Source organism: Urocampus carinirostris, chromosome 8 (genome assembly GCF_059441175.1).
Source record: "Urocampus carinirostris isolate Australia breed hairy pipefish chromosome 8, RoL_Ucar_1.0, whole genome shotgun sequence".
Lineage (NCBI taxonomy): Eukaryota > Metazoa > Chordata > Actinopteri > Syngnathiformes > Syngnathidae > Urocampus > Urocampus carinirostris.
Genome location: NC_142356.1, coordinates 19,485,685 through 19,500,744, shown reverse-complemented (window position 1 = coordinate 19,500,744; position 15,060 = coordinate 19,485,685). Strand labels below are relative to the sequence as shown.

Sequence of the window (15,060 nt, the reverse complement as noted above, 5' to 3'; positions counted from 1 at the left end):
TCTGGTCGATAATGGTAACCACAATCAACTCGAGGAACTAGAATTGTCCATATTTTTAGTTATGTTGTGCCATTTCAAATTAGAAAAGGGATAAAACAACATCATGTCATTCCTTTCCGGAATCCCCTATTTCCAAGGGTCTTGTTCTTTTATTTTCCCTTTTATATATTTGCTCATCACAGTATGCATGGACATGATGTCCATGCACAATAAAGGGACATTGTGTATTTTTAGTGCCTCGTAGTTGTAACAAAAAAATATTAATTAAATAAATAAATATATAAAAAATAAATATATGGATTTTAAGAATACGTAAAAATACATGAACTCAGATATAAAATTGCTTTTTTTAAACTTCTTAGATCAAAATAATTGCATTTGTTTTACATAACACAAGGCTTGCCTAGAGGGAGCTGATAAGATTGTCTGGCATCTTGCTGCTAAGGATACCCCTAATAAAACCAAAACCTTGTAAAAGGCTGGGCAAAAAAATGGGAAAAATAATCATGCGGTTTGGTCACTTTAAGTCTTAAGTTAATTATCTTTTTGTGCTTTGTAGCCGTTGTTTTTTGGTTGTACTGCGCAAAACAACGATGCCTAGTGGTCAAATTTTACACATTGTCACTTTAAGAGAGGAGTACTGCGAGTAATTTTGTGTCTTGTGACAAAAAGGCGTCGTGCATTTTAATTATTGCCAGAAGTGTGTGGATATCTGAATGCTAAAATTGTCCACTCCTGCTGCACACTACTTACTACTCTTCATATTGAGCAACAACATGAGAACAAATGTGGATGCTTTTCTTATTTTTGGTTTAGAAAAACAGCAATTTGAAGGTTTGTTTACTGCATTAAACAACGTAACACCTACAAAATGCATCCAAAGCCATGTCTTTGCAAGTAAGTGGTAAAGTAATTGTCACAAAAGAATGATGAAGTCATACCTTGAATGAAAGACAATCTTGTGTGTTAGGAAGAAGCCCATTATCGCCAATTATACCAGACTAGTTATTTCGGCATTTATAAACATTTTTAGGGCTATAAATTACTTGGACTTTTCACTTTCACTGCAGGGCTGTGTCTCTACCTCCAGGGAATTTTCTTGTTTTTAAGCCAAGTCATTTTTATTTGTATAGCCCTTTATTACAAGAAGTCTCAAAAGGCTGCACAGAATTGTCTTTATTTTAATTGATATCAACGTAGTGAAATATTTTATGCATTTCAGGTTAAAACAACTTTGAAGAGAAAAACAGATAGAAGACTATCAGGATGAATAGGCAAAAAAATACTAATTTTACTTTACATTACTGAGAGGCAAAATAAGTTACAATAATGCAATGAAAATAAATATAACTATATATATATATATATATATATATATATATATATATATATATATATATATATAGTGAAGAAAATAAATATTTGAGCACCCTCCTATTTTGCTATTTCTCCCACTTAGAAATCATGGAGGGTTCTGAAATTTTCATCGTCTGTGCATTTCCACTGTGAGAGAGATGAACCAATAAGAAAAATCCAGAAATCACATTGCATGATTTTTTAACAATTTATTTGTTTGTTACAGCTGCAAATAAGTATTTGAACGCCTGAGAAAAGGAATGTTAACATTTTGTACAGTAGCCTTTGTTTGCTATTACAGAGGTCAAATGTTTCCTGTAGTCAAGTCAAGTCATGTTTATTTGTTTAGTCCTTAATCACAAAGAGTCTCAAAGGGCTGCACAGATCAAAGACTATTGCAAACTATTATTAGATAGATACTTTATTCATCCCCGAAGGGAAATTCACATTTCCAGCAGCATCCCTGAGCTGAGAACAATACAATAATAAAGCAAAAAGAATACAATATACAAATACCCAGTGTGATGTGCAAATGCCCACTGTAGCGTGTTATATAGAATATCTAAATAGAGCTACACAGAATACATATTGCAATAAAATTCTGTAATATGCAATGTAAGTGGTGTGGTTTAATGTGGGCTTTTACTCTGCCGGGTAGAGTTATAGAGCCTGATGGCATGAGGAAGAAAAGATCTCTTCAGTCTGTCCGTAGTACAAGACAATGACAGCAGTCTGTCGCTGAAACTGCTCTTCTGTCTGGAGATAATGCTGTGTAGAGGATACGATGGATTGTCCATGATTGACCACAGCTTTTCCAGTGCCCGTCTCTCAGCTACTGTTGTTAGGCTGTCCAGCTCTTTGCCCACAACAGAGCTCGCTTTCCTAGCCAGTTTATTGAGACGAGAGGCATCCTTCTTCTTGACGCTGCCTCCCCAACACGCTGCCGCATAGAAGAGGGCGCTTGCCACAACTGTCTCATAGAATATTTTCAGGAGCTTTCATATGCTATAGAATAGAAGTGTGTTTCACCAGGTTTGCACACACTACAGGAGGTCCCACTCCTCCACACAGATCTTCTAGATCAGTCAGGTTTCTGGGCTGTCGCTAAGTAAGCACAGAGATTGAGCTCCCTCCAAAGATTTTCGATTGGGTTCAGGTTTGTAGCCTGGCTGGGCCATGCTAGAACCTTGATATGCTTCCTACGGAGCCACTTTTTGCTTTTCTTGGCTCCGTAGTCTTTCACCAGATTTGCACACACTGCAGGAGGGATCTTGGCCGACTCCTCCACACAGCTCTTCTCTACATCAGTCAGGTTTCTGGGCTGTCGCTGTGAAACACGAAGTTTGAGTTCCCTCCAAAGATTTTCGATTGGGTGCAGGTCTGGAGACTGGCTGGGCCATGCTAGAACCTTGACATGCTTCTTACGGAACCAATCCTTGGTTTTTCTGGCTGTGTGCTTCAGGTCGTTGTCGTGTTCGAAGACCCAGCCACGACCCATCTTAAATGCTCTGACTGAGGGAAGGAAGTTGTTACCCAAAATCTCACAATACATGGCCCCAGTCATCCTTTCTTTAATGCAGTGCACTCGTCCTGTCCCATGTGCAGAAAAACAGAGCACCCCCATGCTTCACGGTAGGGATGGTGTTCTTCGGATTGTACTTTTCATTCTTCTTCCTCCAAACACGCTTAGTGGAATTATGACCAAAAAGTTCTATTTTGGTCTCATCTGACCTCAACTTTCTCCCGTTGACTCTGTATAACCCAAATGGTTGTCCCAAATTTAAGACAGGCCTTGACATTTGCTGGTTTAAGCAGGGGAACCTGTCGTGCCATGCATGATTTCAAATCATGACGTCTTTGTGTACTACCTAGAATAACCTTAGAAACGGTGGTCCCAAGTCTTTTCAGGTCATTGACCAACTCTTGTCGTGTAGTTCCACGCTGATTCCTCACCTTTCTTAGAATCATTGACACCCCACGATGTGATATCTTTGATGGGGCTCCACTCCAATTGAAATTGATTGTCATGTTTAGCTTCTTCCATTTTCTAATGATTGCTCCAACAGTGGACCTTTTTTCACCAAGCTGCTTGGCAATTGGGTAGCCCTGTAGCCCTTTCCAGCATTGTGGAGGTGTACAATTTTGTCTCTGGTGTCTCTGGACAGCTCTTTGGTCTTCGCCATGTTACAAGCTAAAGTCTTACCGATTGTATGGGGTGGACAGGTGTCTTTATGCAGCTAACAACCTCAAACATGTGCATCTGATTCAGGATGATAGATGGAGTGCAGGTGGACTTCTAAAGGGCAGACTAACAGGCCTTTCAGGGTCAGAATTCTAGATGATACGCAAGTGTTCAAATACTTATTTGCAGCTGTATCACACAAATGAATTGTTAAAAAAGCATGCATTTTCATTTCTGGATTTTTCTTTTTAGTTTATTTCTCTCACAGTGGACATGCACCTACGATGAAAATTTCAGACCCTTCCATGATTTCCAAGTGGGAGAAATAGCAAAACAGCAGGGTGTTCGAATACTTATTTACTTCACTGTATCGATATATATATATATATATATATATATATATATATATATATAAAAGCAATTGTTGCACCAATTATTTTCAAGCCAACGTGTTAGTATAATTAGGTTTATATTTTTTGAGTCACTCCTAACATCATTGTGTCTTTTCTTGGTTTCAGTAACTGTTGTTTTTTTGCGAGTAAAAAAATCCCAATATGCACACAATCTTTTGACCAGCCAATGAATAAAACATGGGTTGTCACGTCAACTCGCTACAGCAGGGTAGACTTCTGAATTAATTGTGTACCCAATTACAAAAAAATGTTGCTTTTATGTGATTGTTTTTTTTATTTTATCGAATGTCTAAATATTTTCTTGTAAATTAAGAAAATTGTACTTCAGATTAGTGTTTTAGCTCAGTGGAACCCAACCTTTTTAGCAACAATTTTTTGGCCTTGCTTGTGAGACACTCTATTGAGGGAAATGTTCACAATTCAACGTACACAGATTGGTAAAATGGAGAGTTTTACCTGCCCAATATCATTTTTAGGAAACGTGGTCTGGAAGCAGTTATACAAAAAAGCACATGTCCACATTGAACATTAAAGAAAAAAAAAACGTGTTTATTTTGTGATCAAAGAACTGTGCAGCCTGCTTACATTTTATCTTCAACAGCCTTTTTTGTTTGAGGCAGTTATAGATGAAACAGAAGTGATTCTGTCTCTTTTTACAAATGGATCAGAGATGTCACGATCACAGCATGCAATATCTCACTCGCATCTGCTACAAGTTAAATGTGAAAATTCTATCAATTCATTCCATGCTTCACATCTCTGCACAGTGGTGATGGTTCCTTGCTGCTTATTGCCCCATTATTTTTAATAATGGTGTTGTGATGGCTGCATGAGAAGGAGACACCCGCGGTGCTCGCAAGTGTGGTCAAGAGTCTTGTGAAAAAGACTTAATTGGGGATTTTTTCCCCCCATTGCTTTGTAGCAGGGCTTGTAAGACACATGGCTGGTTTAGCATTATGTTACAATCTGTAAAAGGCGGGATGTTTTTTGATCATGTCCCCTTTTCCTGCGCTGGTTTTCTCCAGTACTACAATTTCTGTCTACATTCAGTTTGCATGCTTGTTAAGTAAAAACAAGTCAAACAATTATATGCTTTCTACGGTTGTGATTGTGAATTGGTGTCTATAAATGTGTGAGGTTTTTGAGTTTTTCCTTGCCCTCGTGTGGGTTTTAGATCAGGGGATGGTGTAATAATATTCTGTGGTTTGCAATAATCTGTGGTCTGTGCAGCCCTTTGAGACTGTTTGATTAAGGGCTTTACAAATAGACTTGACATGATAGAGTCCAGAATGTGCATTTAAGGACAGGGGTCTCGCCTTAATATGAAATTCAAAGGGACAGTGTATATTATTTGACCACTAGATGTCACTGTATTTTATTGTGAAGCCAAAACGGAGTTCTGAAAATTACAAGTAAGCATACAAACTAGGGAGACTCTAAAACACAATTTTTCTACTATTTTTTTGCTCAGCCATTCAGCAGGTTTTTGGTTTTCTGGTAGCCGCAGCAGCAAAATGGCAGACAATTATGTCATCTCCCTCTAGGTGAGGCTCATGTTAAGTAAAATAAATCGTAATTTTTTGACTTGCGTGTATTTTTCAAATTGCATATTTTCCTGATAGTTTTTAAAAAATATTCTTTTTTTTTTTGTTAATCAATTACATTTTGTAACCACGTGGAGGCACTGAATAGTACACACTGTTTCTTTTAGTGCAACCCAAGTGAATTTTTTTATTAATCTATTACTCTTTGATTAAAATTTATTTTCATGTTAACTCTTAAGATTTTTTATTTTTAGATCTTATTTTCTGTAGGTGATATTAAAAACAATTATTGAGAATAGTGGAATGTTTTATGAGAATTCCTTTGTGGAAAACCTGGTGGCCTCCAAGTAAATTGAGTTTCAGACCCATATTTTTAAGGCATCAGCTTGTGCATTTAAGGCACATATTTCCAGCTCAACTGTGATCAGAATTTCCTATACATTTGAAATAATTACAGTATTTAATATTCTCTTCTTGATATTAAAATACTGACCGGCAAAGTAGAGTGAAATAACCAAGTGTATGGTAATTTTATATACAGTATTTATTGTAAGCTATGAAAGTGATTTTAGTAGATATTTTTGCAATAAATTGGCGTTTTTTTGTGTAATGTTTCTTTTTCTTCGGAGATAGTCTCTGCCTAAAAAAGAAGCTATATTAGTCATACACTGATGAAAAAGCTCACTAGTTTTTAGAATGTGGGACCAAGTTGGTCCGCACGTACGTACTCTTTTCCACATGTTCATTGTCAGCACTTCTTTCAAAAATCTGGCATTTCAACTCCCTAGGTTTCTTTTATTTTCTTCTCATTTTTTTTTACTTCATATGATTTAGTTTAATAGTCCACTCGTCACAGACTATTAAAGTGATTAGTTGAATAATAGGATAATTATTATTCTTTTTTAAAATGTAGTATGAAGTTGGGTTAATTATGTGGAAAATGATGATGAACACAATACAATTTTGTACAGTGAAAAATACATATTTTATTGTACATACTGCAGAATTGTCTAAAAATGGAATACAAATCTAAAAACAAATAGGTGCAGTGCTCAGTCAGAGACATAAATCCATAAATAAACTCCTGTCCACTTTTAAAAGACAGGCAATTATATAATACATTTCAATTGAGGTTAACATTTTTTTAATCCCTGTAAAACAAGGACAAGTTCATTAGCAGCAGTAGAACAGTGAATAAAACAAACATGTATTTTGTGAAGTACATTAAGCGGTCAACTGTTACAAAAAGAAATTATTATAAAAGAATTTGAAATTAAAGGGTTTTGATGTTTGTCATTTTTAACGTTTTATCAACCGACGTTTGTTCTACAGACTGCACATAATGAATTCAAATGTTTGTCAGGATCAGTCTGCTATAACGCTCATGCTCTCTTTTATTGCAAAATATGGGTGGGTGGCTGTATCCTTTAACCACACTGGTCGTAGGGGCAATATTTCCTGTGGTGTGTCTTGGGCAAGTACAGCCTGGTGACGCCCATCCAACAAATATAATATGTACAATCATGTCATCAAAACGCCGTTACTATACCCATACCGAGGCAAGTCTCGACCTCGTTTTGTTTAACCATCCGACTTGTTTTTCAAATGTTAATGCGTCACAGAGCTGCCGCCATGATACTTTGCAAACTGCGCAAGTAGTCTTTTTATCCAGGCTGAAATTCTCCCAAACTTTAGAAGTTTTGGTACGCGTAGTTCATACCTGTCAAGATCCAGGGCTCCATGCCCTTACAAAATACAAAATAATCTTACACCATATTTTTTTTTTTTCAAACGTGTTCATTTATGTAGTTTAACATGTTATATTGTACATGTGTTTCATTATATCATATATATTGTTAATTAACATTTTGTTGTGAGATACTGAGTTGCTTGACATGAATGAGGTTTATTATAAAAAAAGCCGGTTCTCTAAAAAGAGACGGACTTCCTTTCACTTAATAACTACCACATGAAATCAGAGGCGGCAGATGCATGCGCACAGTAGTATCAAACCGCTCGCTTTGTTTGCAACGGGAAAAAAACCCGATACCGAGATAGAGGCTACCGCGGTGAACTCGTTTGACTTGATTGATTTGCCGTTTCGTCATAGTCGGTGTATACCAGATGGTACCGATAATTGACAAATTTGCGTATTTCCGTACAGATTTTCTTGTACGTCTTACACGTCCTAAAATGCATAATAAACGTACTTTGTACAGCAAAAACGTACAGGTTGACAGGAATGCATTGTTGATGTTGAAACCGCCGTTTCTGTATCTTTCAGCGGAGTCTGTTGAAATAACGTGTCTAGCGACAATGGAATTCATGGTCAACTATTTGTATTATCAATTTTTGTCAACAATGTTGACCTATTGTTGTACCCCTACTTCACATGCAGATAAGGATTACGCTGCCACCGTTTCAAAACAACAACTCCCTAGTAAACCGGTAAATATTTAACCGAAAATGACGTTTTTGCTCACGGCACCAGAGCATCCCAACAATTATTTCACCCTTCATCCATCACCGGCTATTCTTCTCTCCTCTTCCAAGTCAGCTGTGCTCCAGCGGATTCCAGTTTCACACTCAGCCTAGCGTGTCTCCTCTCAACAGTCACCATCACAAAGTAGACACAGCGGATTCTTTTCACGCCGCCCCCTCGTTGTACCGCCGAGCCTCGCTCTCTTGCTTTGTAATAGCTGTGACACGGCTTCTGTGCCTTTTTTGGCTGCGCTCGCTCGCTAGGCCTGTCGCATTGTGACCCCTGGTAAGGCTGTGCGATGGTGCGATGTGAACCCAAAGCTGACGTCTGATGAATGAGTCACTTATATAATCCCCTGGTGGTTTTCTCTTTCCACAGTCTTTCGTCCAAATCCATGCTGCCAGCACACTCCTCTGCACCCCCCACCTGCTGCGGTGGTACAAGCACGTTCAGGAGGTACCTGGAGTGATAAGGGCCGCCAAAGCCTGCAAGATAAATCTGGCGATTGCTGTAAATCTTCCAAACCTCCCACCTGGGCCAGCAGTCGAAAGCAACCCGGAGAGTCAGCTGGAGCAGGAAGAGGAGACCGCCATGCCGCCCCCGCATTTTGTTGGCGGTCCCCGTCCCACCATGACCAAACTTAAAGTAAATGTTTTGTTTTTGCTTTGATCAGTGATGCAGAAAGAGAATTAAGTCATTACACTTTTTTATTTAAGATTTTAATACACTAATCCCTAGTTTTTTGTGGGGTTTCGTTCCAAAAAGATCTTGCGATAGTCAAAACCAGTGAAGAAGAAACTTTTATTTATGTATTAAATATTTTATTATGCTTTGAATCCAAAGAACCGACCTTATTTACAGGATTAAGTATTTGTTTAGCAAATAAAAGTATTTTAAGAAATAACTTCTGTACTGTCAAATCATACATTTAAAAATAATCTAGCTGCATGTGTTGGCACTAAGGGACGGAAATTATTTTAGGACACTACTTACATAATACTTTGTTGCCATCACGTGGACGTTATGGTAAACAGCATGTACCTTCCTTTAGCGCAAGGATCAGACACCCAAAATGTTGAAAGAGCCATATTAGGAAAAAAATTGTCTTGAGCTAAAAAAAAAAAAGCCTTTTATGAGCCTTAATAATGAATGCAACACATCCTGTATGTATCCATATTAGCTACATTAGCCTACTATTTTTATGACTTAGTTGGATGCAGTGCATCCTGCGAATAATGATGCACTATGTTAATACTCTGTTATAGGATAACACCTTAAGTTTAACTTTCTTACAATATTGATGAATTACAGTATGTTTCATTGCTTTAATAAAATTTAAGAAATGCATCTTAATAAATCCAATTTTTTCACGTCATTTTTATATTGAGGATTCGAAAAAAAACAACAAAACAGTACGTGTATAAAGTGCCGCTTATCTTGTGTTCTTGTGCGCTTTATTGTGCGGAAATAATGGTGTATAATCATGAAGGCATCCATCTATAGATCTACCCTGGTCATAACCCTCGAGAGGGGTGACCGACAGCACAAGACAAACACATACACAAAAACCAAAAAAACAAAAAAGAAAAAGGTAGCAAAAAGACAAAAAAATTGACCAATGCCAACCGAAATGCCCAAACACCCAAACAAGTTAAGCACCTCGGCACCCAAGTTGGTCATTCTTTCGTCCCTCCAGATGAAACAGGACACAAGAAAGCATCCATGTCACTCGGGTCAGGGTGACGTAACACACTCTTCTGTTCAACAGCAGGGCCTGACAGCTTTCACTGGTTTACCCCTACCGCATCATACGAGTGCCCTGCCCATCGCTTAGAATGCCTCCAAACATCCCACTATCCTTTCACAACACCTCTCCACTCATTCTTATCACGAACAGTGGCTCTAGCTTCCACTACATTTAGACCTCTTTCCTTTAGTGGACTTAACACCATCTATCCACGTCAATCGCGGCCTTCCTCTTGGTCCCATTCTATTTACCGTATTTTCCGCACGATAAGGCGCACCTAAAAGCCTTTATTTTTTTCAAAAACTGACCATGCGCCTTATAATACAGTGCGCCTTATATATGGATCAATATTAAGTCGCAAAGTCTTGCAACTAAGGCAAGCAGCCCCTGACTAGATTTTCCCCCGAAGGCGAAGTCATCCGCGGTGTATGCTGGGATACATATGCCGGCGTTTCATTTCCCAGCCAATGTGTCAATCATCATTTGAATCGATTACTATTGGCTAAAGTTATTCGGAGGTAAAGGAGGCGGATCCTTTTTATCACTGTTTCCGTATATGTCTGAGACACGTATTTGCTTCTTTGCAAGCTTTCGGGATGTTAAGGGGGTAATAAGTTTGACTGAACTGACTGACTGTTTTGTCGACGTTCCCATTGTAGCGCCTTATAATCCGGTGCGCCTTATGTATGGAAGATATAGGACCAAAAACTATTTTTGGGGGGTGCGCCCTATAACCCGGTGCGCCCTATAGTGCGGAAAATACTGTACTTCTGCTCTGTAGATCCTCTTCAACATTTGCGCCTCATCCATCCTCTCCATTTGTCCAAACCAACCGAGTACTCTTATCCACGCGCTTGCTCAGTTCCACTACTACTCCAGTTCTGTCTCTCACAATTTCATTTCTCAATCTATCCAATCTTGTCACTCCTAATACTCCTAACATACTTCATATTTTAATAACTCTTATTTTAATATTGTCAAGTAACAACAATGTAAAGTTCGCTAGTTATAGCCCAAAGCTTTTTCAGTTACTTCTAAAGCATGAAGTGACTTTATGGTTCAGGGAAATTCGAATTGTGTCGCTTTTATCTTTTCATTTTCACTGACGCAAATAGTCTGCGTCTCCATTTCTGCTAGTATGTACCTTCAAGGATGAATCTCTAATTTAGTGTTTTGGCTCCTGGCAGACCTTCTTTTAATTGTTGAATATTTCCTCCCCGAGCAACGCGCCACATGAGCTTTCGGTTATCAAATTAACATTTCAAAAGGGCGTTTTTTATTGCCATTTTTTACGATGGATGAAGATTATTATCATTCTTTTTATTGGGGCGGGTGATAAAATTACCCTTCATTAAAGAATAATATGTCCACACATGCACATGCAAATCGCCCGGCGCTGCAAAATCGCATCGCATGAAATAAAAGCAATCCGCTCCAGAACAATACATAAAAATTAAACGTTAGTGTTCACGGGATAACATATTCTAGCAGTTTTTTCATAGTTTTTCCCGCTTTCACCTGTATGAGAACTGAATCCATGAGATACAGCTGACTCAGTCCTCTATTTCATGTTTGCTGTTGACTTTTTGGTGAGAACTTGAAATGTGAGTAGTGTATAATAACTTTTGAGTACACTCACTTAACAGCAAGGGGCAGCTCAGCAGATCCGATGAGTCAGTTATTGATGGGTGCCCATTCTTAAACAATTATCCTCCCAACGTTTTATTACCTCTCTCAGCTGAAGGTTACCTGTCAAAGAGAAAAGTAAAGAGAATTACACTCGTTTTTAAAGGGACAGTGTGTAATAATAAGTGCCTCTTAACGGTACAAAAAAACTATCGTTAAGTAAAAAATAATCTTCAATGAACATTCAATCTTTCCTGCCTTCAGCCTGTACCAAAAGTTTTTATTTTGCCCTCTATTAATTTTACTTTGACACCCATGGTCTATGTCAGGGGTCGGGTACCTTTTTGACTCAAAGATCCATAATAGCAAAGCAAATTTTGGGGGAAGAGAGAGGGCCATACCATATATTTTAAGACAAAATTCAGCTTAACCGCCAAACTTGCTCTCCAGACAAAAGCTTTCTGTGCATTTTATTCCTCTGTCACGTCAGATGATTTGATAATATTTATGAAATGGTAATAATTCCAGAGTCTGTGTTCCATATCAACAAATATACCACTTTAGTCTTCATCCTACAGTTTATTAAGATCATTGAGGCTGATTTTGACCTTCATTTCTTTGTAAGTAATTGTTTCAAAACAAGATGCAAGCAGAGTTTCTTTTGTAAATATGTCACTAAAAACTGCAAATGGAAATGTATGAATGTATTTCCCTTTAGCACAGTGGGAGCGGTTGGGGTACTGTGCGTGCATAGCTCAGCCCACCCCTACAGCTCACCCAATCAAATTTTTCTGTGTGCTTAGCTAGCATTTGTGGGTAATTGATATTTGTTGTGTGGGTTTTTTATCAAATTGTCTCAAGAGTGAACATACATTTATTTAATGAGATTTAAACTAAAGGATTCCTTACTAATGTACAGCCAAAACGGTGTCTGTTGTTGTGACACCGTGACTGTAAACTAGTGGAACCTGTGCCCTTTATATACTGGACCAAATGTTTGGCTATGCACGTACATTGCTGATGATATGCAAGGTCTACTTTTGTAAACTTTCTATCTTGTCTTTTACCTTAGTATATCAAATGAACATTAAAATCTTTGGTGGAGAAACCGTCAAAGATCCATTGTTACTGTCTCCTTAGTTCTGTAATCCCACTAGAAAGTAAACAACAGGCAGCACCTCTACAATTTTTTTCTCTCAATTGGAACAAAAAGAGACGTATACAGTTCTACTTGACATTTATGGGGCCACTTCCTGCCGGAGATGAGTGTGTAACTTGATGATAAGTGGCGTGACAAGCAGGAGAGACCTAGGTACTTGAAGTTGCGGTTCTTATTTTACAGGACGCCGGATTAGATGTAATTGGGCGTTAGACACTAAAGATTGAAATCACAAATTCACGCTGAGAGGTATGCATGCTTGCACAGACGCACAATGGCCGTCATTCTTAACCCTGGACGAGGGGGATTAGGAAGATGGCTCCGTGCCGCAACTGTCGCATCTGCAGCTGTTGTGTTGTCGTAATCCTACATGTCCATATGTGTTAGCATCCAAATCCTCAGAACTTCAGCCTGTCCTTGAAAGTCTTTTGTATTTTTTTTTTTTAATCAGACCATTTTTAATCTGCAAGAAAAAAAGCTTTTATTTTAGAAAACAAGGATCAAAATGTTTCCCTCATCTTAGGAAATGATAGAAAAAGAGCCAATTGTAGTCAGAATATCTGTTAGTTTAATTTTTGGGAAGCACAATAAAACCAAATAAAGCCTCTCCCAACAAGTTTTTGTCAAATCAGTAATACTCAGGCCCGGCAATTATTTTCACATTTTCTCTGTCTTGCATGACATTTTAGTGCCTATTTTAAACAACTAAGCCTCAACAATCACAATCAGTGACAAATAACCAGACAAAACAACATAGGCCTATTGAAATTCAGTCATTTGATTAATCGATAGTAATCGTCAGAATATTCAACTAAAAAAATATTAAACAATGGATGGCACGGTTTAGAGTCTAGTTTCTGTCATTCTAGTTTAATGACTACGGTTAAAAAAGTGATTTTCCCTTAACAAAAAAAAGCAACATTGATGTAGGAAACAGAAAATTAACTGCCTCGCAACTTTGCTATATTTTAATAAAACTAATTTATTGTGGAAATAAATATCAAATATCTCATCTCATCTCATCTCATCGGCCGTACCGCTTATCCTCATCAGGGTCGCGGTGGGGCTGGAGCCCATCCCAGCCATCTCCGGGCAGTGGGCAGGGGACACCCTGAACTGGTTGCCAGCCAATCGCAGGGCACACAGGGACAGACAACTCACTCGCTCATTCACACCTAGGGACAATTTGGACCGGCCAATTCACCTGAAATGCATGTTTTTGGAACGTGGGAGGAAACCGGAGTGCCCCGAGGAAACCCACGCAAGCACGGGGAGAACATACAAACTCCGCACAGGATGTCTTTAGCTGGATTTGAACCCACGACAGGTTCCCATGACATGAACTGTGCCGCACAAGCGCTAACCACTGCGCCGCCGTGCTGCCCTAAATATCAAATATTTTCCTCTTTATAAATTGATATTCTACACGAGATTTAAGAGTTTTTCTAAAAAAAAAAAAAAAAGAAAGAAGGCGAGCTAAAATAAACCTTGTAACTAGCGGTGTTTTTATCCAAGTTTTTCCAATCAGTCACCGATACCTACTGCTGTGTGGTTCAATCCATTCCGTTGCTATTGTTTTAGTCAGCCCAAATAATTAAATGTTAAATGTGAATGTAATATGCTTGTTATTGAAATGTACGTTAAAAGAACCGTTTGTATCATGTTGTGCCTCCTCGTGGTAAAAAAAACCTTCAATCATTAAAATAAAACAATATTGATTTAAATAATATACAAACATATATGAACTGTCATATAAATATGCATATTTTTTTTTAAAATACTCGTAAACATGAGCCTCACATAGAGGGAACTGACCAACTTGTCCACCATCTTGCTTCTACGAGTACCCAAAAACCTCAACATGGCTGAGCAAAAAAATTACAAGAAAAATTTTGTGGTTTGGCCACTTTTAGTAGTTAGTATTCTTGTTTGTGCTTTTTAGCATTCGCTTTTGGTTGCGCATCACAAAACAGCGACATATAGCGGTAGAATAATACACACTGTCCTTTTAAAGATACAGTGAAGAAAATAAGTATTTGAACACCCTGCTATTTTTCTATTTCTGCTACTTAAAAATCCTGGAGGGGTCTGAAATTTTCATTGTAGGTGCATGTCCACTGTGAGAGAGAGAAACTAAAAAGAAAAATCCAGAAATCACAATCCATGATTTTTTTTAACGATTTATTTGTGTGATATAGCTGCAAATACGTATTTGAACACCAGAGAAAATGAATGTTAATATTTGGTACAGTAGTCTGTATTTGCTAGTACAGAGGTCAAACGTTTCCTGTAGTTTTTCACCAGGTTTGCACACACTGCAGGAGCAATCTTGGCCCACTCCACCACACATATCTCTAGACCAGTCGGGTTTCTGGGCTGTCGCTGAGAAACAGAGTTTGAACTCCCTCCAAAATTTTTCTATTGGGTTCAGGTCTGGAGACTGGCTGGGACATGCTAGAACCTTGATATGCTTCTTACGGAGCCACTCCTTGGTTTTTCTGGCTGTGTGCTTCTGGTCGTTGTCGGGTTAGAAGACCGAGTCATGACCCAT

General features: G+C 38.3%; 2 protein-coding genes across 2 annotated transcripts in view; one reads left to right on the top strand and one right to left on the bottom strand.

Annotated features, from left to right (window-relative positions):
• gstcd (glutathione S-transferase, C-terminal domain containing) overlaps positions 1–15,060 on the top strand; it is a 71,576-nt gene that overhangs the window by 7,304 nt on the left and 49,212 nt on the right. The window contains exon 3 of the mRNA XM_088341882.1: positions 8,356–8,622. Within this exon, the coding sequence (XP_088198008.1) occupies positions 8,356–8,622 (267 nt within the window). The remainder of the gene's footprint in view (positions 1–8,355; positions 8,623–15,060) is intronic.
• The window catches only part of ints12 (integrator complex subunit 12), a 56,171-nt gene that overhangs the window by 15,387 nt on the left and 25,724 nt on the right, over positions 1–15,060 (bottom strand). Inside the window, exon 2 of the mRNA XM_088341877.1 lies at positions 11,364–11,473. The gene's annotated coding sequence lies outside the window, so the exon portion shown is untranslated. The remainder of the gene's footprint in view (positions 1–11,363; positions 11,474–15,060) is intronic.